Source organism: Microtus pennsylvanicus, chromosome 5 (genome assembly GCF_037038515.1).
Source record: "Microtus pennsylvanicus isolate mMicPen1 chromosome 5, mMicPen1.hap1, whole genome shotgun sequence".
In the NCBI taxonomy this organism is placed as follows: Eukaryota; Metazoa; Chordata; class Mammalia; order Rodentia; family Cricetidae; genus Microtus; species Microtus pennsylvanicus.
In genome coordinates, this window is record NC_134583.1 from 61,159,432 (window position 1) to 61,185,202 (window position 25,771).

Sequence of the window (25,771 nt, forward strand, 5' to 3'; positions counted from 1 at the left end):
ACTAGTTTCCTTACACGTGGTAATAATAAGAACTGCCTAGCTGCCAGGTCCAGCTCTACCAAGAACTGGGGCATCTGTGATGAATCTTATCAGCTGTGAGCCAAGTCTTGTTCCTAGGCAGCTTCCTGCTGTTCTATATGGTGGGCACAGAGAATGCAATAAAGTTAGGAGTCAGGAGGCCACTCCTGTTTACTTCGTGACCTTACACAATTGCTTCTCCCTTTTGGAACCTAAATATAGAAAATGCATGGTTAGATTCTGAATCAGGGGCAAGTTGATAAATCAGTTCTGGGGTGAGAGGTGAAGTGGAGGAATAAATTTTTTATGTAATTTTTATTTATTTATTTATTTATTTATTAAGGATTTCTGCCTCCTCCCCGCAACTGCCTCCCATTTCCCTCCCCCTCCCCCGATCAAGTCCCCCTCCCTCATCTGCTCGTTTCTGTGGTTTAAAGCCTTTCCCCGACTGAGAACCAGCTTCTAGAATAGCTGAACATGCAAAGGGCTGGCTCTGAGGAGTCGGTGTGCTGGGTAGTTATATGTCAGCCATGCCTCAGAGGGGTTGCTACATTGGGCTGGCCTGTGAACATGTCTGTGAGGGACTCTATTGTCTTCATAGCGGTGGGAAGGCCACTGAACGCATGCAGCACCGTTTGATGGGCTGGGTCCTGGACTGTAGAGAAAGCTTCAAACTCAGAGGTCCTCCTGCCTCTGCCTCCCAAGTGTTGGGATTAGTTTGAGGTCAGCCTGGTCTACAGAGTGAGTTCCAGGACAGCCAGGTATACACAGAGAAACCCTGTTTGGGGGCAGGGGGAAGAGCAGTGGAGAATCTGAGTACTAGCAAGCAGGCCAGGATCCACGTGTTTCTCTCTGCCCTTGACTGTAGGTGCGCTGCTTTCAGAGGTGCTTAACCTGTGGGTTTCCACCCCTTTGGAGGGCCAAACATCCCTTTCACAGGGGTCACCCAAGACCATCAGAAAACACAAATATTTACATTATGATTCATAACTAGCAAAATTGCGGTCTAAGGTAGCAACAAAAATAATTCTATGGTTGGGGTTCACCACAACCTGAGGAACTGTGTTAGAGCATTGCAGCATTAGGAAGCTTGAGAGCCACTGTCTTTAAGTTCCTGCCTTGACTTCCTCCAGGAATGCACTAGAACTTGGAACTGTGAGCCAATCAGCCCTTCTTCCGCAAATCCTGCCTTGCTTGGGGTGTTTTGTCACAGGACAGCAGTGACAGAGAGGTGATTCCTGGGAGTCCTCCCTGTAGAGCAGAAAGTGGTCTAAGGACAACAGTAGGGAGTGATGGATATCATAATGGACCAGAGGTTCACAAGCTCCATCTGTCATCATTCTAAATCCAACTGTAATAGTTTTTGTTGTGAATGGAATGCTTTTTCCATTTCTAGGGACTATCTAAGGACATTAGCATTCTTTCAAATGAGGATGCTAAACTGGCGGGGGAGACTTTCATTTTCTTGATATGATGATGACAGAATTTTCCTTTGGAAAAATGAGGTTTTTTTTTAAAATATGTATTTGTTATTGTGAAGTGTGTGTGTGTGTGTGTGTGTGTGTGTGTGTATCAAAGGCCAACTCTGCAGAATCGGTTCTCTCCTCTCACATCCGTTTGGTCTCCAGGAATCAAGCTCAGGCTACCAGGCTTGCATCTCACTGTCACCAAATTCCTTTCTCTTTGCACAGAGACAGAGGCTTGGGAGTGCTGTAACCGTGTCAAAAATGGCTTCTGGAGCCACCGTAAGCCATGCTAAACTCTTTACTTGTCCCACTTCCGAAGCATTTGTCCCTCCACACAAACACGTATTTGCAGGAAGACGGAATCATTATCTTAGGCTGATCCCCTGAGCTGTCCCAGTTCGCAAGATCCCTACCTCAAATTCAAATCCGATGTGGTCAATGGGGATGGTGTATTTCCTGGCATAATTCTGAGAAACTCCCGTCAAGAAAGACTGTGTAAAGTAGAATCCAGAGATCCAAAAGACCACAGGGGGGCCTTTAAGGATCCATTCCTATAAAGTCAATAGAAATCAAAACTTAGAAATCAAAACTGAGAATCTACAATGCATCAATAATAGGTTAAAGCAAGGTAAGCATGGGATGAGAGAGATGGCTCAAAGATTAAGAGCGCTTGATGCCCTTGCATAGGACCAGAGTTTAATTACCAACATCCAAGTCAGACAACTCACAGCCATCTCCCGGGATCCAGTTCCATCTTCCAGCACCTGTACACACATGTGCATAACAGACAAACAGCACATACATGTGTATAACAGACAAACAGCACATACATGTGCATAACAGACAAACAGCACATACATGTGTATAACAGACAAACAGCACATACATGTGCATAACAGACAAACAGCACATACATGTGTATAACAGACAAACAGCACATACATGTGCATAACAGACAAACAGCACATACATGTGTATAACAAACAGCACATACATGTGCATAACAGACAAACAGCACATACATGTGCATAACAGACAAACAGCACATACATGTGCATAACAGACAAACAGCACATACATGTGCATAACAGACAAACAGCACATACATGTGCATAACAGACAAACAGCACATACATGTGCATAACAGACAAACAGCACATACATGTGTATAACAAACAGCACATACATGTGTATAACAGACAAACAGCACATACATGTGCATAACAGACAAACAGCACATACATGTGTATAACAGACACACACACACACACACAAGCACAAGTATTATATCTTTTTTTTTTCCTTTTCTTTCTTTATTTTTTTTCTTCAAGACATTTCTCTTTGTAGCCCGGGCTATCCTGAACTCACTCTGTAGACCAGACTGGCCTTGAACTCAGAGATCCACCTGCCTCTGCCTCCCAAATATGGGAATTAAAGGCATGTGCCCCACTTCCTGGCAAAATTCTATGTGTATGGGGGTTTTGACTGCATGTATATCTATCTGTGTCCCACACATATGTGACTGGTGCTTCAGGAGACCAGAGAAGGTGTCATATTCCCTGGTACTGGAGTAACTGACAGTGTGAGCCACTATGTGGGGGCTAAGAATCAAATGCGGGTCCCCTGGGAGAGCAACTGGTGTTCCAAACCCCTGAACCATCTCTCCAGCCCAATAGAATACATCTTAAAAGAACTGAGAGGAGCATGAAAATGAGCCTCACAAAAAAAAAAAATATTCTTTTTCTGGTTTTTTTTTTCTAAGCAAAGAGTCCTCTTGGTTTAACTTACACTTCCCCTCTTCTGAAATGAAGGTATAAACAATGTGTTTCTGCTCTAAACATGGGTCCAAAGCTGATCCTGGGAACTCGAGCAGGGCAATCCATGTCGCCTCTGTACCGAGCAACAGCGGCCATCCCCATGCAGTGACGGTGGTCTTCAACATTTCTCAGGACAAACATCTAGACTTATCCACCCCCACCCCTGCCAGTCTGGTCTTTTCTGTTTGTTGGTTTTTCTTTATTTTTCCCTTAGATTGAATTTAGACCTCACAAATGCTAAGCAAGTATTCTACCATAGAGCTATAACCCAGCCCCAATGTGTAAAAAATCCAATGTCTATGTCTCAGTTCAAAAAATTTCATGCTACCAGACAGTTTTAATAAGTATATCCATTGGCCAGTTGTGCCCATAGGCCTCCAGCTTGTGACTTTTTTTTCCTAGTTTTTACTCCTATCTCTATAGATAATACTTCCAAGGAAGGACTTGGAAAAGTCTCTCCCTCCCCACTTACCCAGCTCTGGAAAGGCCAACCCAGGATGCTACACAGCTGCCAACCCTCCTCCCCAACTGCTACCTCGGAAAGTCATCTCCACCTGACTGAGCACCCCAGGTAGTCAATTCCCCAGACTCCCCGGTACCTGGAAGAAGGCCAGACGGGTCAATAAGTCAGCCACGTAGCCCCCCAGTGGCTTCAGGGATGGGTAGGACTTGGCTGCCCACATGGCTGGCACTTTCCCCACAAGCATACTACTGAAGACCTCCTCCAGCTCTGAGGACATTAGGACTTGCCCTTTGATGGCACGGCCAAGATCAATAAGGCTTCTGCGAACCACTTTGGTCAATCTGCAAAGATAAAGGAGCAGGCTGAGCCCAGCTTCGCAGGGGTCCCTTCTGCTCACGCGCACCAAATGTGCTCCTTTTATCGTGCTCCCCTTTCAAAGGTCAACAATACAGAGGAAAATGCCATCATCCATAATATTGCCACCTAAAAATAACTTTAATGTATGCCTTTCTTGTTTTCTTTAGAAACACAAATCATGTTTTTAATGAAGTCATTCTGTATTACCTTTTTGGAATCTGTCTTTTGTTCTTAGTCCTTTGCCTCAGCCTCTCAGGTGCTGGAATTGCAGGCATGTAGCAGTACAACATAGTTCTAAGTTGTCCTGTTGCTGTTTTGTGTGTATGTGATGCATGCCAATGAGTGTCAACGTGCATGCATGTGTAGAAGCTAGGGGTTGACTCTGGGTGTCTTCCCCTATCCCTCTCCACCATATATATATATATATATATATATATATATATATATATATATATATATATATATTTTTTTTTTTTTTTTGGATTTTCGAGACAGGGTTTCTCTGTCCTGGAACTAGCTCTTGTAGACCAGGCTGGCCTCGAACTCACAGAGATCCGCCTGCCTCTGCCTCCCGAGTGCTGGGATTAAAGGCGTGCGCCACCACTGCCCGGCTCCACCTTATATTTTTGAGACAGAGTCTCTCACCTGGAGCTCATTGATTGCTTAGACTGCCTGGTCATTGAGCACAGGAAGTCCCTGCTCCCCTGTGCTGGGATTACAGCTGTCCATCACCAGGCCTAGCTTCTGCGGTACTGGGAATCCAAACACAGGCCTGCCTGCTGGCATAGAAAGCACTGAGCTATCTCCCCAGCCCCAAATAATCCTTTTTGTTTGTTTGGGTTTTTTTTATTTGCTTTTTTTTTTTCTCAAGAAAGGATTTTCTGTAACCACCCTGGCTGTCCTTGAATTTGTAGACCAAGCTGGCTAAATTGTCCTTTTCAATGACTGTACAGCATTTTATTTTATTCAACTATTTCCCTACCATTGAAATATTATTCCTAAGCTGGGCATGGGGGACATACCTTTACATCATGAACTCAGGAGGCAGAGGCAGGTGGATCTCTATGAGCTCAAGGCCAGCCTGGTCTACATGGTGATTTCCAGGCAACCAGGGCTACAAAGTGAGATACTGAAAAGGGGGGGTGGAGAAAGGAGGGGGGAGAGGGAGAGAGGGACAGGGAGGGAGGGAGAAGGAAAGAAAGAAAGAAAAGAAAGACTATTCGTAGGTTGTCATTTACAAACAACATTGCCAGAATAATCCATTTAAATATGCTTTTGTGCGAATTTCTAATTACTCTCTTAGTAATAGGCTTTTGATAAAAGAGTACCTATGGTTTAGGACTTTTAATCCACATTGCCAAAGCTGTCCTTTATACAAACTATGAGGCGTATACCTGAGAAAGGGCAACTAAAAGGCAGCTTGCGAGTGGGCAAGACCACCTGCCTCTTTCTGACCTCTCCATTCTGAGACCTGGCTCAGCCCAGAGGAGTTCAGTTGAGTGTAAAAAAGAAACAAAAAGCAAAAACCTGCCACTGTGACTAGCTTGTCGAATCTCAACCCAGCGGGCAAGAGTATGAGCAAATGCTGAGTTTCATAGTAGGAGGGAGTCATGGTTCAGATCAGATGCACCAGCTTGCCTAGGATGCAAGAGATGAACTATTGCCTGAGGGACTGCAGCACCGTCTATAGTACACCTGAAAGATGCAATTACTGCTTTCCTATTGTCCTGTTCTTGCAACTATAACCTCTGCTAGGCTCAAGGTTTTAGTACCTAAGGAATACTTGCCCCAGAAGACACAAGTCACAGACCCACGAATCAGAAACTACATTGTTGCCTAACCATTTTGGACTTCCCCTGCCACTGGGCTGAATGCACAGAAATGGGGAATATGGACGGATGCTAGAATCCTACTGAAAATGGGGGTTTGCTGTGGCCCTGTCCTCTGCTGTGGGAACAGCCACTGATAGGGCCAGTGAAGATCCTGGCAGTCATTAAAGAGTGGCCCTGGTGGTCACTGAACCGCAAAAGGGAAGGAGCTAGAGCTGAGTCTTCTCATCTGTAAAGCAGTGGTAGAAATGAATAATGTCATATCATACTCATTGTGCACAGTTCTAATGAGAGCTCTGAATAGTGTTTGGAGCCATACCTGACATTAGAGGCTTGTTCAAAAGAGCTCTGATGACTTCTTCCGCTATTAGCTATGCTTGGTATTGATTTGAACTTGATAGCGTCACGGGAATGACGGAGAGAGGAGTGGGAGTGATTTAATACGTGGTCAACAATGCTGGGGTCACTGTGTTTTACAGCTCTCTCCTTGGGTAGGACAAACAGCTGTCCCTGCACAGCAATATTATCAAGTGTCCGTCTTAGTTACTACTGCACAGGCTCCCACTTTCAAGAGTCAAGCAAGACCACTGGGCCCACCTGTTGAATCTGATGAGCTCCTGCCTTAGGACGGTATTCATAGACTCCTTATAGACCACCGGGTACATCTGCATGACCTCTTCCAGGTTAAAGTCGCTAGGAAGCTTGGACAGTATATCCTGGGCCAGCTCTTCAACCACTTCCTTTAAGTACAGACAAGAGAGAGCGAATGAGAAGTAACGCCAGCAGACAGGGTACTTTATTTAGGGACATTTGATGTAAGCATTGGCCCTTTCTAGCCTCAGGGCAGCATAGACCGCTGACCCCTTCAAGGTCACCCCTAGTAAGAATCCCCCACAGCTCCCATAGTTGGGAACTCTTTCTCAATACCAGGGGCACTTGGGAAGGCAGTAGGTCAAGCTTTACTGTTGAGCAAGACAAGCCTGTGGCGCTGGGATTAGCCAAGTAGGGAAGGGAACAAACCCCAAAAGGACAAACCGTGAATATGAAAGAGCCTCATAGCTCCCCCCACCCAGTGGGGCCGGTTTGCTGAAAAGCGCTTCTTCTCCTACCCCTGTATTCGGACACCAACCAGGCTGGTGACCATTCCAAATACCCCTTAGAGTAAATGAACCCAGTTGGCGATGTCAAGCCTGGCAAGTGTTGGATGAGGCGGCTCAGAAGGAGAGGCGGGGGAGGGGGAGCAGGGGGGAGATTGAGAGATTCATAGAGTCAGACAAGAGACACAGTTAGTTCTGAGTCTGGTTCTCCCATTGATTTTATGAAGGACGTGAAGCCAGCTGGTCACTCCTCTCAAGGTTCCCTGGAGAGAAGGTTTTGTTTTGTTTTGTTTTGTCACTTATACTGGGAGTATCACAGTGCTGGGATTGCTAGAAGAACTGTGGTTGTCTCCAGAGCTCAGAATAAACAATCGTCAATTACATGGTGGGAAAATTACTCTTTTCAAGTTTTGATGTCTTTCTCTTTCCATTCCTTTCGAACAGAAGGTCTCAGATGGGTGCTAATTTGACAGTTCTCTAACCCTCATGGATCCCTCCCTCCCTTTGGTCAGAAGTCACCAAGGCCTCGGCTCTAGGACTTCAGCTAGCAATATCACTCATGAAGAACCTACAACATAGTTTGTCTTCTTCTCTTCCTTCCTTTCTTCTGTCCCAATCACAACTTGATGGAAATTATATTAGGTCTCCACTTATGGTTTGACTTGCAGTTGTTAAAATAAATATTTCTAAGCAAAAGTACATTTAGTAATAGGGGGAATATGATATAGAAAAATTTATGAACTTTTTTTTTTAACAGAAATAACCAGAATTTTGGAAACTCCTTTTGTGTTCTGTATTTGAGTACCTGGCAGTAGGCCGAAGTGCCTTACCCCAGAGATCTATGCCAAGGCCTCCGTGTTGCTGTCTTTCTGGTCACCACCCACAGTCTCAAAGGCCTGCTAGATGGAAGCCTGGTTACCTGAGGGGACTTTCCACTCCCTCCCGACTGTCTCGGCAGGGTCAACAGCACTCCTTGGAAGAGTTGGTTGGTTTCCTGGTTGTCTTTGGTGATGTCAGCATTCTCATGGAGCCCGAATACTTCCGGGTGTGCTGTGATGGGGAGGGTCCTGAGGTACTCAATGTAGGACTGGAAAGGAAATCTTCAGTTGGTATCAGGGTAGGGCCCCTGGGGTCCTGCAGGTAACGCCACATGGCTAAGCCCATCTCAAAAAGAAACCACATTATTTCTGTGCCTTCACTTCCCAGCCAGGACGGCTGAGCAAACCCCGGGCTATTCCTCCTACAGTGTCCTGGATAGTCTCAGAGCAGGCAGGCTTGACATTCTCCTCCCAACTTTGGCCTTCTCTCTGTTCCTAAGTAGCTGACTTTACAGTTACATAGATCTGAGTTTGGATCCTACTTCACCTACAACTCCAATCCCATTATCTCTAAGTGGGGAGACGGACAAGCTCATAAAGAAGGCTCATAGCAGGGAGAGGAGGATCTTTTGCGTCCTCCCTCCACAGTTCCTGTTTTCCTTATCTAGTTGTTCTGTCCTTCCTCTTTAGCCGTTGTTTTAAAAGACAGGGTCTTAAGATGTGGCCCCAATTGGCCTCCTAGCTAGAATCCTGCTTTAGCGTACTGAGGGCTGGGATTATGGCCTTGCGCCACCATGCCTGCCCAGCTTTTCTGTTGTCACCTTTTGGGGGGCACTGCTTTATCTTATTTTATTTTCTTCTTTTTGTTAGCATACTATTTTTTCACTTATTTGGAAATCTCACATAAACACACCAGTCACCCTCACCTCCCATTCCTCCCAGCCCCCCATCTTTTTGGCCTACACCCTTCAAAAATAGATTTAAAAAAATTTCAGTTTGTATTATTCATATAGTCACTGGAACGTGGTCAAGTTCTCAGTGGTCAGCCCCCCAAAGAAAAGTGAGTCCCTCCTCACCTGCACCTCTACCGGTAACCATCAGATGTGGAGGCCTACACCCCACCATCCCTAGCCCAGTTTTCAAGAGTTCTCCTTAATGGCTTCCTATCTAGACTGCTACCCTTTCTTGGGGTGAGGTGGGGGCAGGGGTTGCCACAGAAGTCCTCCAGATTTCTCCTCAACTGTTGTTGTTACTCTTTGAATCCTTATTTGATCTGCATTTATCAACCTGTTCACTACGAAGGCTTCACCTTCATCTGTGTGTGTGTAGCACGTGTGCATGTTTGTATGTGAGTACAGGCATGTATGTGCCATGGAGTGCATGTGGAGATCAGATGACAACCTTGGGTGTTGGTCCTCATCTTCCACCTTCCTTGAGTCAGAGTCTCTTGCTCTAATCACTGTCCATCAGGCTAGCTGGCCCACAGGCTTCCACGGATCTTCCTGTCTCTGCTTCCATCCTGCCCTATGTGTTCTGGGACTGTAGGTCTATGTACACTTTCGTATGTAGATTCTGGATGATCCAAACTCTGATCCTTACACTTGCGTGTCAATCTCTTTATCCATGAGCATTTCCCAGTCCCCACAAGCCTTCCCCCCTCCCACTATTCCAGATAGAATCCATATCTTAAAGACCCTATCTGTCCCAAATACCCAACATTCATTAAACAACATCATCTCTCTTGAAGGCTCTATGGAATAGTAGGAACAGATTATGGACCTAAATAAAGAAGCCCAAGGCTGAATAGCTGGGCTTTCCATGGAAATTCTGTAGGCTCTAGCTATAGTCTGAGAGCAAAGATAGAGCATCATTTACCTGGTAGGTGCCATGGGGAGGGATGTAGTATGTGTCTCCAGGAGCAATGTAGTAGTGATCCGTTTGAATTTCCTTACAGTAGAATGTGGACAGGAGGGACAGCAGGAGACGCCTGTCTTTGTCATCAGTCACTCTGCCCCCATAGTTACATTCCCCTGGGGACAACATCAGCAGAAGGAGCTGAGCACAGGGACGGCTGTCATGAACTTACGCATTAGTTTTGAGCAGCGGTTTCTTTTAGCCAAGCATCCCTATTTTATAGCACAGGTGGTCCAAGGACACAGGGTTGCTGACACCATACCCAGCATGGCTGGAAAGGCTTTTTGTGTATTATAGTGGTTATCAAAAATAATACACATTCCCCATATCGAGAATTAGGAAAGAGAGTCTAGATGGAGGAAACTGATACAATTATCAAAAATTTTACCATGTTAAAGAATCTTCCAGACAATTCCCCCTGAGTGTTTACATATGTATGTGTGTGTATATATATATATATATATATATATATATATATATATATATATATATGTATATGAAATATGATTTAAGCCGAAGGCTCTGAAATGAGATAGTCAAGAGTTCTAATTCCATCTTGACACTTAGTAGCTTTTTCTTAGGTCAGAAGCAATGGGAACTGGAGGGCCCAGTTTATAAAGCTGTGGATAAGAAGAGGTGGCCCTTGCAAATACATATTTCAGAAAGACATTATCTTCTACACATACTCTTTTGACATCTGACTTTCTCAACTCTAAGCCACATCCTCTTCATCATTCTATGGGACTTGGATTTTTGTACTCAGATATATATATAAAAGGAACTATATCATTCACCAGGGATGGTGGCACAGGCCTTTAATACCAGAATTTGGGAGACAGAAGCAGGTGGATCTCTAAGTTCAAGGCCAGCCTGGTCTACATTATGAATTCCAGGACAGTCAGCATTACACAGAGAGATTGTGTCTCAAACACACACACACACACACACACACACACACACACACACACACACACACACACGTACAAGTGTACCCAGAAAGGTGGGCTCATTTCCAAGCTCATCCATCTCAGGAAAGGAAAATTAGAATGAAGTTAAAGGGGAATGTAGACAGCCTAAGTTGGAAGAGCCGCAGACAGGTAGTTAAAGGAAACTCGTACTGGGTAAGGTGAGCCCTACAAGAGCAGCTTCACTGTGAGCCAGGCCCTTTGGACTGCTTCAGCTCTTTATGAACATCCCCAAACCTTCAGCAAAGTTCATTTGGAACACATTGCAGGTGGTTCCAACTATAAGTAGGTCTAGGGAGGGAGAGTCTGGGATAAACATTCCTGGGGAGCTGAGTGAGGCCTGACTCTGCAGACAGCAGAGGTCACCAGGTCATTAGCAACAGCTGCTCCTAGCCTTCTGCTGGGAAACAGCATACATTCCCTCCATGGAGGATGGATTCCCTCCATGGAGGAGACAACCCTGCCTGATTACCATTCCTGGTTTCACCAGTGCTTATCTGTGAGCACTCAAGCCCTCGACAGAACTGTGGAAGAGCAGCCCCTATTCAGCCCTCTTTCTTTTACATGGGCATGTATGTGCCCATATGTGTGGAGGTCAGAGGTCAGCCTCAGGTATCATGCCTGCTCAGGCACTGCCCACCTTCTCACTGGCCTGGTATTTGCCATTTACACCAGGCTGCTGGCTAGCAAACTCTAGCCATCTGTCTGTCTCTGCCTCTCTGGCACTGGGATCCCAAGCACACACCAAAGTGCCAAACTTTTTATGTGTGAAACAAACACTTGATGGACCAAGCTATCTCTTCAGCCCATGTGTGTTTCTGTTAGCATACGTAACACTGCACTGTCATTTGTTTGTGTACATTTTCTGTCATCTCAGACTAAGCCACCTGGCGGTGGAAGCCTGTATCTTAATTCTGGCTTTGTTTTTTACGGTGTCCCACATGACAAGAGGCATTAGCAGAAGATGGGTATTTTTTGAATGAACGAGGGAGGAGTGACTGATGGAGGGCAGGAGCTGAAGAGCAAGAGCGTGGAAAATGGCACCAGAAGATAAGGGCAGCAAAGCTCTGTCCGTAAATACCTGTCAGGTAGGTCAGCGCTTCAAAGGGCACCTCCTTGTAATCATTGAGAAACATCTGGATCTGCCGCATGCTGATCCTCAGGTCAGATTCATTGAATTCATAGGGGATGTTCCAACCTGCGAGAGGCAGAGAAGAATTACAGACTTCGGCGCTGAGCGCTCTTAATTTCCACTCAGAAACTGAGCAGGTAAGGTAAGCATCACTACGGATCAAGGGCCTCTTTCAGCCCTGAGTATCCAGCACCCAGCCGACTATTTGCCTTGATTTATTACCAACATGGAAGCCATTCTGCCTGAGAAAGCATCCATTCTAGAATCGGCTTCCTTATGGGTCTCCCCATTCATGAAGGAAGATGTTAATGTCCTGGAGTCTGTGAGACAGGATTTACTCAGCCTGCCTGGAAGACTGGGAGAGCGCGGGGCTCCAAGACCAACATGGACAGCACAGCTGAGCAGGAGCAATGGCTGGGAGGCCAGTGGAGCTGCTCGGGAGGCTCCTTCCCACGCTCCTGGAAGAGCTGTAGGGCCAGTCTTCCAGAAAGCGACACCGAACTTGTGGGTTAACGATTTCACAGGGTATTTTTTTTCATTTTTAAAAATTTTTTATTTCATGTTTGTGAGTGTTTTGCCTGCACGTATGTCTGTGCACCATGTATGTGCCTGGTGCCTGCAGAGGTCAGAATTCTAGAGGCATTGGATCCTCTGGAACTGGAGTTACAGATTTGTGATCCATTGTGAGGGTGATAGGAATCAATGCTGGGTTCTGTGCAAGAGGAACAAATGCTATCAAACATTGAACCATTTTTTCAGCCCCTTGCAAAAAAAATGTAATTCCCTCTGAAACAATCATATTCAAATTAATAATGCAACTTAATAAAACTCATATGCTGAGAAAAGCACAATGGGATAGTTGGCTTGGAGACAAATTGTTGCGTAGATTTCTGAAGTTCTGATGTGAGGAGAGGATGGGGTGGGAGGGGAGAATACAGGTTGGAGGGGGATGTGGAGTAGGAAGGGAAGGGCAGGGTAGGAAGGAGAGAGGTGGAAGAGGGAGGATAGAGGTTGGAGGGGGAGGGGGATGTGGGGTAGGAAGGGGAGGATAGGGTAGGAGGAGATGATGCATGAAAGGCAGGCCCGGGGCTGTCCCCTCTCTTCCACTCTCCATGGGCAGTCACAGGGCTGTGGGGCTACCTGGTTTGGAGGAGGGAAATCACCCAGAGGATCCAGAGGAGTGGGTGGGGCAGTGGGGGAAGGAGATGAACAAGAACAAAACATAAGGTTCGTGTATGGAGATGCCATAATGAGACCCATTAATCACTGTGTATACTAACTTCAGAAATTAGTTCTTTAAAAAAGAAGGAAGGGAAAGGAATAACCAGAAAGAACCACGCTGAGGGCAATTTCCCTCTGGATTGACCTAAAGAATTGCTAGGAGTCCCCACAGAGGGTCCTTCCAAAGGAACAAGGTCAAAGCAGCCCATCGGTGAGGCAGGTCATCCACCATGGAAGACAGAAAGATAGCAGTTTGATAGTTTAACTAGCAAGGTTATTTAGTTACTCATTGGTTAGTTTCCATTGGTAAATAAATGCATTACAATCTCTTAAATACAGGCAAGTGCCCAGGTGTATTCCTGATTTCATAACTATGCACATGTAGGCAATTAACTCGAATGCTGTAGGTTCCTTGGTGACAATTCTCCAGAGAATGGTTATTATGCCTAAAATAAATATGTTCCATTCATTATCTGCTTCACTATTTGGAGGTTCCCTAATTTTGAAATATCATTTTTGTGTGTGTTTGTGTGTGCACACATATAGAGGCAAGAGATCAACCTTGGGTGTTACTTCTCAGATGCCATCCACTTTATTTATTTTGAGATAGGGTTCTTACTGGAACCTGGGGCTCCCTCAGTGAGCTGTGCAGAAAGCCCAGATCACACAGCCCACCTCCGCAGCACTGAGACTACAGATGCATGCCCCCATGCCAGCTGTTTATGTAGACGCTGGGACCGAACTCAGGTCCTTGCTCCCATCCCCCAGTATCACTCTTTATTTTTTTGCTTTGACTTGATTATGAGGTTCCCAGATTTAGAGAGGAAAAAAAAAAGGGTATTATATGAAAATTTAATCCCAGACAAACAACAATTCATATTTAGCATAAATATTTGCTTGGTCATTCCTAGAGCATGGGAATTATCTTTCTGGCCACACCATCTCAGTGCAAACCTGTAGATTTCACCTGTGTTCTATCTCCAGGTCACCTGGACGTGCAGTCATGTCTCACCTAGGGCTCCGTAGTTCCGCCTCTCTTGGACAATAGCGTGGAAGAAGCAAAGTCCAAACAATAGTTTCTGCCACATCACTGGCTTTGTGCAGCTTTGAAAGAATACGGGGTCTGAGATCGGGTCATTGAGGTAGGAGCGGAGAAGGTTGGCCCTGAGCCCTTTTGGGGGCTCGTTGGTCATTTTGATTCCATTCTGAAGAATGCTGACGGGAAATTTCTCCGATGGGTAGCTGGTGAGCCAGAGTCTGGAACGACAAAAGACCCGGCTGCTCAGAGTAATGCCATAAGTTACACTGATAAATAGTGGCAAAAATAACAGCTACCATCATTAACCATTATCATAAATGACAGAATGAAAGCTATTTTAGACTCGGTGGGCTTACATAATGCCTGCCCAAATAACCGAGACACAGATAACATATGAATATTTATGAATGTTTTTCAATAAGACTTGGTGTATGGACAAGATTTGATTTTCATATCATTTTCATGTGTCATGAAATATTATCTTTTAGGTTTTTTTCTGATATTAAAAAATTAGAGGGCAAGCCATACCAGAAATGCAACAGGCTGGATTTAGCTCACAAGCCAATCTCATTCCCTGGTCTGGAATAAGACAAACCTACCTGCCTGATTTGAAAGTGAGTGTCAAGCCTGTCTGGTTCGATCTATGAATGCAACTGCTATTTCCATTTGACGAGAACTCCATGAAGTCCAGAAATACAGATCAGAGGAGCAGGCAGCGATGCCAGACAACAAGTAGTATTTTCAGCAACAATAATTGTGTAAGAAACAGTCTTGCTACGTCTCATCTGGCGATTGAGTATGGGCCCCAGGGCCCAGGCATAGGAGTGACTTGCCTAACAATGTGCAGGTAGCATGCTCTGGGCAGCTGCCTGAGAGTGGAGGCTCACAGGCCAGTGTGATTGGTGGAGGAGCTGGTTCTGTGACAGGACACTGGGTCTGGGTCTGAGCTATGGGCCCTCAGGACCTCAGTGCAGAAGCAGGTGTCCATGCCAGGAGGAGGTGGTGGGCATTCTAAGAGGTGACCCTGAGCCTGGGTTGGCTCCGTGCCTTCTGTCCAGTTTCTGTGGTCCTGGGTTGGGCCCCACACTCCCACAGGAAGCACTCTGCTCTCTACGTGGGTTGGGCAGCAGGGGCACATGCAGAAAGTCTGCTGGTGTGAGGCAGAGAAAGCCAATGACATTGCAAACATGACTGAAAGCAGTTCACACCAAGAGTAAAACTCTGCCTCCAGGCCTGTGCCAATTCTTCTACCCTTGAATCCATAGACAATCCCAGCTGAGTCACTACCTACAGTTTTGTGTCTCTGTGCTGAGCCCATCACTGAGGACACGTCTTCTTGGGGATCCCATCGCTAAGCCTGATTGGCCCTCTGTATATAACAGATATTCTCAATCTGTGGGTTTCAACCTCTCTGAGGGTCACAAATCAGATACCCTGCATATCAAATATTTACATTATGATTCCTAACAGTAACAAAATTATAGTTATGAAGCAGCAATGACATATTTTTATGGTTGGGGGGTCACCACAACATGAGGAACTGTATTAAAGGGTCATAGCATTAGGGAGGTTGAGAAGCACTGGTGTATGAACTTGTCAGGACACCTGGTTATCTGTCTGCTGCTGGTCACAGTACTGTGTGAGGGACTCTCTGCCAGTGAGTCTGGGGCTATGCACAGCATGTGGGACCTCCAGGTGATCACTGGCCAGATGCCAGGTGTCCCTCTTCTGGCTACCCAGACCATTCTTTCTCTGCAGCGGTCCTGTGAGGAACGTCACAGGAATTCCTGCCTTTATATATAAAACCATCTCTTCTACGGAACAATGTTGACTGCAAGGCTCTCACATGTTGGTGCCTGGATCACAAGGTCCCCCCACCGCCCCAAAAGTGAGTCTACACAGTCCTCTCAACAGTGATGGTTGGACTCATTCTGGCCTCTCCTTTCAGCCTCCAAGGATCATGCTGCTCCCCCATTCTGGCCCCTGTGGGATTGCTGGAGTCTCCAGGGATTACCTGCTAGGTCTCAACTCTAATGGGTGATTGATGTCTGTGTCACACAGCTCAAGAGTTTTGTCCTGGTCTGAAGAGTTCCAAGTTAAGCATTCTAGGGAGAACCGGTTGGAGTGAAAACATGTTCTCGCCATCTGCAGGAGCCCAGGGGGCTATGGGGTGGTTCTCTGTGACCTTTTCACTGCTCCTGCCCCTGTAGCTGTTGTTGGAGGGGGAGAGGCCAGATGGCTAGAGCTTGCTCAGAACTTCTCAATGAAGTAGGGAATTCTCTGGTGACTGTGGTCTCCCCTCCCCCCAAACTGGAAGTACTCCTGTAGAAGACATCTGCCCTCCTTTAACTCCTGACAGCCCGTGATTTCAAACACAGGGATCCCAGCTGAGCCCCCTAGAAGGTTGGGGGTCTTCAGGGTACATCCTATCCAACAGGGAAAATTCCTTTGGAGGGTACCACATCATATAATTCTTTTCTGTTTGTTTTGGGACAGGGTCTCGCTATGTAGTTCTGGCTGGTGTGGAATTCACACCAGGTGATTCTTGGCTGCAACACCCCCACGGCCTACCCAGTGGCCTTTGCCTTGCAGCTTCCATGGCCCAGGCATTTCATGGGCTCCCCTGGTAGAGCAGCTGTGGGTGAACACGTGTAGAACAGAGGTGGGCGTGAGTCTTGTGTTCCAGGCGGAAGACAGGCCTTTGTTGGGGACTTGACAAGACTATGTGGTCACCTTCCTTCTGGACACATACATCTGGCTTGCTGTCTTTGAAACACTTGGCTTGGTCTGGCCTGGAACCTACCAGGGAGCAGCAGGTTGGCTCTAGAGTAGGGTATGCTAAGGCCTCTTAAGCACCTTGGATCCCCCTTTGTCTCCCGCCTTGGTTTGAATTTTCCTACCCCTAGGATCCAGGCCCCTTGATGGCTGTAAAGTCCCAAGAGGAAATTCAGAATTAAGTAGAAGGAAAAAAGGTGGCTCTTCTATCCCTGGTCCAGGCCCTGTCCTGGCACAGCCCAGTCTGACCTGAACATCTTGTGATGATGGACATCCCTGAACAAAGGCATTTTTAACATCTGAAGTCATGCTCTGTTTTGATCTGTTTAGGTTTCTGTACCAAAACAAACACCAGTGGCACGTAATAACAAATGTTACTAAATCCCAACTGTTACTAAATCCTACTAAAATAAAGAAATTAAACACCAGAACCTTTATGACAGTCAGTCTACCTGCATAGACACATCTGCATCAAGTTCTCTAACCACTTCCTGCCCCATATCTCCCACAGTCATAGGCTAACTTCACTTTCAGAAATGCTGTTCCTTCTGACTGGAATGTCCTGTTGGAGAAATCTTATCCATGTTACAAAATCTCAGACAGTCATTGGTCCTTCATACCTGTCCCAACATTCCCGCTCACTTTCTGTGCCCTGTGGTTCTTGTTCAGTTATGTACGACATGGTGGGCTACTCAGTTTTTACTGGTAATTTGACCTAACCTTGAGATCTGGCAAGGATGAACCTCAAGGAAGAATTGCATCAAGCAGACTGGCCTCTGGTTATGTCTGTAATTGGTGATTGACGTGGAAGCACCCAGTTCCACTGAGGGCTGTTTCCGGCGGGGGGGGGAGTGGGGACACCTAGGATGTATAGCAAAGCTGGCTAAGCAGGAGCCAGAGAGAGTCAGCCAGTAAGCAATGCCCCTCCACAGTCACTGCTTCAGATCCTGCCTTGAGTTTCCTGCCTAGAGCGCCTGTCCTGGCTTCTCTCTATGGCAGATTGTTACCTGGAAGTATAAGCCGAAATAAAGCTCTCTTGTCCAAGCTGGTTTGGGTCATGGTGTTTGCCATAGCAATAGAAAAGCAAAGAAGAATGATTCTCCTGTGAGCTGTCTCTGCTGGCTAAGGAGTTTCTCCAGAGCAGGACTGTCCCTTCCCTCTTTTTACGGCCAGCTGCTAGAATGCTGTCTCGTGCTGGAGCTGGGTCCCAGAGCCTTGCCCAGACAGGGCGGCCTCTCACCTGAATTTCAAGTTAGTGTTTTCAGGGATGATAACCTCCTCACAGATCTTCTCCAGTGCAGGCATCCAACTTGTCGCCAGGTGGCAGTTCTGAAGGACCACCCAGGTCCCGTCTTGGATGGCTTTGTGGATCATTCTGGAAGCAATAGGGCCTTGGCCTTGGCCAAGGGAGATGGTCTGTGTTTTGGCACCTCCCATGCCAACATCATCTGCAAACTTCAGCAGACCTGAGACCAGGAAGAAAGATGATTTTGAAAGAAGAGACAGCTAAGAGCAGATTAATAGCTATGATGCAGAAGAAGGGATGCATTGACATTTTGGGTACAGAAATAAACTCATTAGCCTCTGTTAACTGATCTGTCAGTATCTCTCTTGTTGGAACTTGAGATAACTGGGGGGCTTGCGAAAGGAGCCGCAAATGGCTCCTGTTTGGCATTTTCTCCAAACACACAGACTATGTATTACTCTCAATATTCAGTGTTTCCTGCTATGTAGTCCTGGATAACTCAAACCGCCGATCCTTCTCCGTCGGCCTCCCAAGTGCTGAGATGACAAATATGCCCCATGATGCCTGGCTCTGGCTTTGCGCCCTTCAGGGACAGGAAGCTGGAACTAAGACTTACATATGAAGTTAAGATCCTCTTTGGGCTGTGACTTCCGGCTAAAAAGGTCAAAAATCATGGGCGCTATTGAACCAAAGCTGGAGTGAAAAAGCGAATAGATCTTCAGTGAGAATCAGAACACCAGGCTCCTCCCGCATGGAGATGAGGGACATGAATTCACAGGAGTCTCTAGCTGGGGAGTTCCTAGCTGAGAATTTTCACATAAATTAAATCTCTGGAGCACCAGGATCTGCATGTGCAAACTTGTTCTGTTTGGGGTGGGGGGACAATACATTTTTTTTAAAAAAAAAAACATTTTTTTAAATTGATTCTTTGGAAGGTTCATATCATGCACTCCAATCCTGTTCACCTCCCAGGCCCTCCATTCCCACCCCTCACCCCTGCAGTATGACCCCCCCCAATTTAATTTAAAAAAAGATCAAAACAAAAAAAAACTCAACCTCCCTCCTCCATCTTTCCAGCCCCTCTTCATTCATCCTAGTGGCATGGGATGCTGCAGCGTGACACACAGTGTACCCTTTTGTCCAGTCGGCCCCACCCACAAAATGTTCATTGCAATGAGTCACTGGTGTGGTTCAAAGCCTCCAGCACACCATCGTCACTGGACCCTCACCGAAACTCCTCTCAAACATCCAGTTGCAGCCCTGAGTCGTGGCGATGCTGTGGTTATTGTTCCACAGACCAGTCCCTTCACACATTCCAGCAGGGCACAGATGGGACAGACGTTAGGGTGGGCCAACCCAAGGCCCAGGATGTGGGGCTGGGTGGTGGCTGAGCCTGGTTGGTCTGAACCACTGGGACCACCTCTTAGACAAGGAGCAAAGCCATCTCTCCTAGGCCCACACCATAGGGATAGTTCTTCCACACCTGCGGTGAAAGGTGGGGCCATCTATTTTGGGGACACTCTTAAAACTCAATGAGGATTTCACAAAGTGACATAAATTTGGTTATGGATAATTTACTATAAAAGTATAAGCCACACTACGAAGTCTATCGTCTATCATAATAAGGGATAGTCAAAACACAGAACAACCAGAATTAATGTTCCAAGGGTTAGCTATGGTCTCTGAAGTGGGCCAATGGTGCTCCCTTGACTCATACACCAAAGTGCCAACCTGTTTCTCACAGTGTGACTCTGACTAGAGGTAGGTCTTGCTAGAGGCGACTAGGTTAAAACAATATCTTTAATTATTAATCCGATATGACTGACCGATGTCCTTCTAAGAAGTGTATGAGAGCAGAGGGGAGGAGGCATGGCTGCACAGAGGGAAAACCATGTGAACTATGAATTGCTACGCATGCCTGCAGCCCCAATAGTCTGAAGGCTGAGGCAGAAGTTTCCTAGATTTAGGGCTAGTCTGGGCTACCTAGTGAGTGCTAAGGCAGCCTGGGCTGGAAATACTCTACCTTAAAAATCAACAAGCAGAGGCCCGGAGAGAATGTTTCAGCAGTTAAGAGCATTGACTGCTCTTCTAGAGGATCCAGGTTCAATTCCCAGCATCCACATGGCAGCTCACAACTATTTGTAACTCTAGTTCCAGGGGATCCCATGTCCTCTCTTTTAGCCTTCTCAGGCATAGGCACTGCACAATGTGGTACACAGCCATGCATGCTGGCAAAAAATCAACACACATAAAATAAATATTAAAAAGCAAACAAACACCATCTTAAATAAATTAAAATAAAAGCAGACACTGGGCATGGTGGTGCACGCCCTTAATCCTAGCACTCAGGAGGAGGCAGAGGCAGGTGGATCTCGGAGACCAGCCTGGTCTACAAAGAGAGTTCCAGGACAACCAGTCCTATTACTCAGAGAAAAACAAAAATAAATAACAAACAAAAACAATTTATAAAAACATCAATGATCCAAAGAGAAAAACCTGGAAAGAAATCACCTCAAACGCCTTGGTCTCGGACTTGGAGCCTCCATAACTGTAAGAAACTAGGTTTGTTGTTAACCCATCAGTTCACTGTACTTTTGTTACCCAGCCTTAGAGAGCAAGTAGTGTTAGGAAACTCCCATGGAAGAAATACATCTGAAAATAATAAAGATGGCATATTAACCAGAATGAAATTCAGCATTCTATTTTAAATAATGTACAAATTTGGAACAAAACAAATGGAACTATAAGGTTGGGCACGGTGGTGCACACCTTTAATCCCAGTTCTGGGAAGGCAGAGGTAGGCAGATCTCTGTTAGAGGCTAGCCTAGTCAACATACTGAATTCCAGGCTGGTCAAACAAACAAACAAACAAATATACAAATCCCAAACCAATCAAACAAACAAAAATCAAATAGAACTTTTAGAAATAGAAAGTATAGTCATTTTGAGAGAAAGCTTTGATTGACAGAGTGGACTGGGATAAGACATAAATAGTCACAGTCCATTTTCAGCATAGGAGTTCAACACTGAGCCACCGATAAGCAGAAGGTTCTAGGCCCGTGACACTTGTCTAGCCACAGCTGGCACCTGCCTGCCTGGGTTCATTTTAGTTTATGTTAGGGTGGAAAAATCACAGAGCATCTGCAAGATGACTGAACTGATGTATTGGGAAAGAGAAGGGCGCATTTCGAGCCCCAGAAGGATAGGAATTTGAGGTGGTACCAATACTAGATAAGTGGGGGAAACCATGTTTCCCTGAAGTACTCGATGAGGAATTGAGGGGTCAGGGAAATGTGAGGAATAGAAAAGCCCACCACTTTTTTTCCATTTTGTTCAGGCTGATGCTTGGCTTCTCCAGAAACAAAAGTAAGTATTTTTATTTTGCTACCCTGAACCTCCAGTATCTATATTATGAAGCGTTGTTTCTCGCACTAGGTACAACCTACGAAAGGAGTGGACAGTAAGGTGTGTAGGCAGTGGTTCTCAGGGGTCACGAGCACTGCCGACACTCAGACTGACGGTCCCTGCATACCACTGCCTGCTGAAAGATCTGAGGTTCCTTCAAGAATGGATCCTCAAACCAGGTGTGGTGGTGCATGCCTGCAATCCCAGCACCGGGACAGCCGAGACAGAATGAGCATGCAGGGTGGTGCATGCCTGCAATCCCAGCACCGGGACAGCCGAGACAGAATGAGCATGCAGGGTGGTGCATGCCTGCAATCCCAGCACCGGGACAGCTGAGACAGAATGAGCATGCAGGGTGGTGCATGCCTGCAATCCCAGCACCGGGACAGCCGAGACAGAATGAGCATGCAGGGTGGTGCATGCCTGCAATCCCAGCACCGGGACAGCCGAGACAGAATGAGCATGCAGGGTGGTGCATGCCTGCAATCCCAGCACCGGGACAGCCGAGACAGAATGAGCATGCAGGGTGGTGCATGCCTGCAATCCCAGCACCGGGACAGCTGAGACAGAATGAGCATGCAGGGTGGTGCATGCCTGCAATCCCAGCACCCGGACAGCTGAGACAGAATGAGCATGCAGGGTGGTGCATGCCTGCAATCCCAGCACCGGGACAGCTGAGACAGAATGAGCATGCAGGGTGGTGCATGCCTGCAATCCCAGCACCCGGACAGCTGAGACAGAATGAGCATGCAGGGTGGTGCATGCCTGCAATCCCAGCACCGGGACAGCTGAGACAGAATGAGCATGCAGGGTGGTGCATGCCTGCAATCCCAGCACCGGGACAGCTGAGACAGAATAAGCATTCAGTCTGGGCTGTAGAGTGAGCTTGAGGTCACCCTGGGCCAGAGACTCCATCTAAAATAAAATGTTTCCAGGTCCAAGACTGAAAATATTCCAGATGTGTCTAGAATGGGTGGGAGTTCCAGAAGGCAAGGGGGATCAAGATCTGTTTGCCTTATGGGAAAAGTAGGCAGGCATGGAGGAACTCCCAGAAGCCACAGAGAGAATCTGAGCATCAGACAGAACAAAACAACTTAGAAAAAGAACCATGACAGCAGTGGAGGTGAACACCACCGCCTCTGAGATACCCAGTTACACTGTAGATATTCACAATGGCACTGAAAAGACCCCACAATCCTTCCTAATCTACTGTTCTCTTCGGAGGCTGGCAGGGGGCCTACTCAATATCCAGACTGCTGGTAAAAGAACAAAAGGATTGGAGCATCTGTTTTGCTTGCTGCGTATGAGCCACATTCAGAGTAAACCAAAGAGCTGACAGAGGGGAATCTCTCTCGAAAGAAGAGTCTCAGCTAATGAAGGCGGAGAGAAGGAAAGAATGAAAACATCGCCTAATGCAACAGTGGATGCTGGGAATGCTTCTTAAAGCTGCTGAAGTCTAAAGTCAGTGGTTCCTACCATGGAATTACCCAAAATCTTTATAAAACAGGATGCCTGGATTTCACCCTAAATAGGTTCACCTAATTAGCCGAGCTCACACCAAAATTTTTCTTAATGCTCTCCATGTAACTCAAGGGCAACCAAAACTGAGAGCCATTCCATGAGATGAAAGGATGAAGGAAACTTTATAAGGGGAGAGGTGGAGGTTTGGAGAGCTGGCTTCTCTGGTCATGCCTGGCCCAGAGATAGCTCATATGATCATTCCTGGCCCTCCAACAGTACATACATAAATATTATGCACAGAAGTGTTTTGCCTGTATGTATGTATATGTTCCACATGTGTACCTTATATCTAAAGACTTCAGAAGAAGACATCAGATCCCCAGAACTGAAGTATGGATGGCTATGAGCCACTTCGTCAGTGCTGAGAACCAAAAACATATCCTCTGTAAGAACAGTAAATGCTCTTAACTGTTGAGCCATTATCACTCCACCCCCAATACCAACAACAGCAGGTACTACCAGCCTGCCCTCTACTTGCAGAACATCACCCACCAGCCTCACCCAGCACCGCTACCATCATCAGACCTTAGACCTTTGCCTTATTTCTCTGCTTCATTCTCTCGGCTTTACTAGTTCTCTTTATAACAATTGACACATAACAATTGAATTAGTTGAGTCATCCTATAATGGATTTATATGCTAGCCTGCTGGATACCACAGGCTAACAAATACATAGTACCAGGAATGGATTACTTCTTTTGGAGATATTGGCCAGATCCAGGGACCCCCAAACACTGAAGGCTGCCAATGCAATTGGTTAGCCTCCAATTGACATCAAGACCCTAGTGCTCAAACCACCACATGCTTGAGTTATAGACCATAGAAAAAAACAAGCTAGTACTTACCTGGAAGCTTCTTTCCTACTGGCTACCTTCAACAGTACTGGAAGGCACTATTTGTAATACCTGAGGTGGTGGTAGTAGTTAGTAATAATAATTTTAGCCAACTGTGAATCTTGCAAACTTCAATAAAACCTGGCCAGACAAGGCAAGCCCACTGGTTCAACAGTGACAAAACATCATGGGAGTAACCAATCACTTTTTAAAAACCAGATTTGAGTTCCACTCCACAAATGAAACCTATACCTTGCATCATACCTGATGGTTATGAAAAGATCATGGGTCCTAAGGGAGAACCCAATATTATTATGTTTTTGAACATAGTATTAAACTGACTCTTAATGACTTATCACTACACCCATAGATTAATACATCTCTCAACTCTCATCAAAGAAGCTTCCTTCTGAAGTAGATGGTGATTGAAACAGAGACAACTAGTCAAGGAGCAGAGAACAAAAGACTGTAGAATACTCACCCCTAAATGGAGCATCTACATCATATCTCCTCCATTTAAGGGTCAGGGACCATTATGGAAGCAGGGTCAGAAAGATTGTAAGAGCCAGAGGTGGTAGATGGCCACAAGGAAATCGTCCTTTCTAGACATAGCAGGGCAGTGGCATACATGAACTCCCAACAGTTGTAATGGCCCATGCAAGAACTCTGCAAGCTCAAGCCAAATCGAATCTCAGCATGGAGAGTGGAGGTAGGTGTGCAGTCTCACCCACAATGGAGGAGCTATTGGCAACTTAGAGTGTCTGGGAGAGAAAGAGTCAGTTTTCTCTAAGAGTGTAGCTGGTGGTAGTCAATCACTCTTCAGTGGAAGGCCACACACCCAAGAGTATATGGGGAGGGCAAGTTAAACTTGGGTTTATTTACAAAAGAAAGAGGACACAGAGATGGTGGGTAGGATCCAAGAGGAATGGAGATGATCAGGACACATTGTATAAAGTTCTCAAAAAATAAAAAGTAAAAAAGAAAGAAAGAGAAAGAAGAAAAGAAAACCAGACTTAAGTGATGAAGACAAAGATGCTAGAAAGGGGTTGTGTTATTCCTGACATGTTTGGTCCACACAGGAACCTGGAACCACTTCACTTCAGCTCCCTCCTCTTATTTCTCCCGGGCTTGGGGGTGCTAAGTTTTTCCTTGTCAAGGGCACATGTCAAACTCCCCAGCAAACACAGAAAACATCTATTTTGCCACTTGCATCCTTTGTACTATCTCTTCATTTGGCAACAAAGAAAAGAAGAGTGTGAAAATCTGCCAGGAGAGAAAGCAGTTCAGTTCATGTGAGCAGCCCTAAGAGGCCGTCCACTCAGACAAACTGTTTCTGGAGAGAAATATTGAGCTACAAAGAGGGGTTCTCTCTGGGGAGGTCAAGCAGAAAGATGGGCCTTAGACTCCACACCAAGCTTCTGGAACCTCAGCATGATTGACATCCTTCTGTTGTAAGAAATGCCCTGTACACTGTACAGCAAGCAGCATCTTTGGTCTCTTTCTTGAACATGCAACATCCTGTATCTTAGCTGTAACCAGAAAAATGCCTCCAGACCTGTTAAACGTGCTTGGAGGAAGCAAAATCCTATCTCTGTTGAATCACATAACTTGCTGATTTTAAAAGACTGTACTCAGTGTTATTTATTCTTTAAATTAAAGATACAATAGAGAAAATAGTTCAAGATGAAGATACATTCAGAGCTAATGTAATTCTGAGCTTGGCCCTTATCATATTAAAAAAACCTGTCTGTCTGTCTGTCTGTCTGTCTGTCTGTCTGTCTGTCTCTCTCTCTCTCTCTCTCTGTGTGTGTGTGCACAGAGAAGCCAGAGGATAGCCAGAGGTTCACCCTCCTCC

At 46.0% G+C, this 25,771-nt stretch overlaps 1 protein-coding gene across 2 annotated transcripts in view; it reads right to left on the reverse strand.

Annotated features, from left to right (window-relative positions):
• The window catches only part of Dnah3 (dynein axonemal heavy chain 3), a 162,951-nt gene that overhangs the window by 395 nt on the left and 136,785 nt on the right, over positions 1 to 25,771 (reverse strand). For both annotated transcript variants that reach the window (XM_075972063.1, XM_075972062.1), the window contains exons 53-60: positions 18,152 to 18,377; positions 14,110 to 14,354; positions 11,826 to 11,942; positions 9,741 to 9,895; positions 7,967 to 8,134; positions 6,548 to 6,690; positions 3,901 to 4,105; positions 1,898 to 2,035 (exon numbers count right to left, since the gene is read on the reverse strand). In XM_075972063.1, the coding sequence (XP_075828178.1) occupies positions 1,898 to 2,035; positions 3,901 to 4,105; positions 6,548 to 6,690; positions 7,967 to 8,134; positions 9,741 to 9,895; positions 11,826 to 11,942; positions 14,110 to 14,354; positions 18,152 to 18,377 (1,397 nt within the window). The remainder of the gene's footprint in view (positions 1 to 1,897; positions 2,036 to 3,900; positions 4,106 to 6,547; positions 6,691 to 7,966; positions 8,135 to 9,740; positions 9,896 to 11,825; positions 11,943 to 14,109; positions 14,355 to 18,151; positions 18,378 to 25,771) is intronic.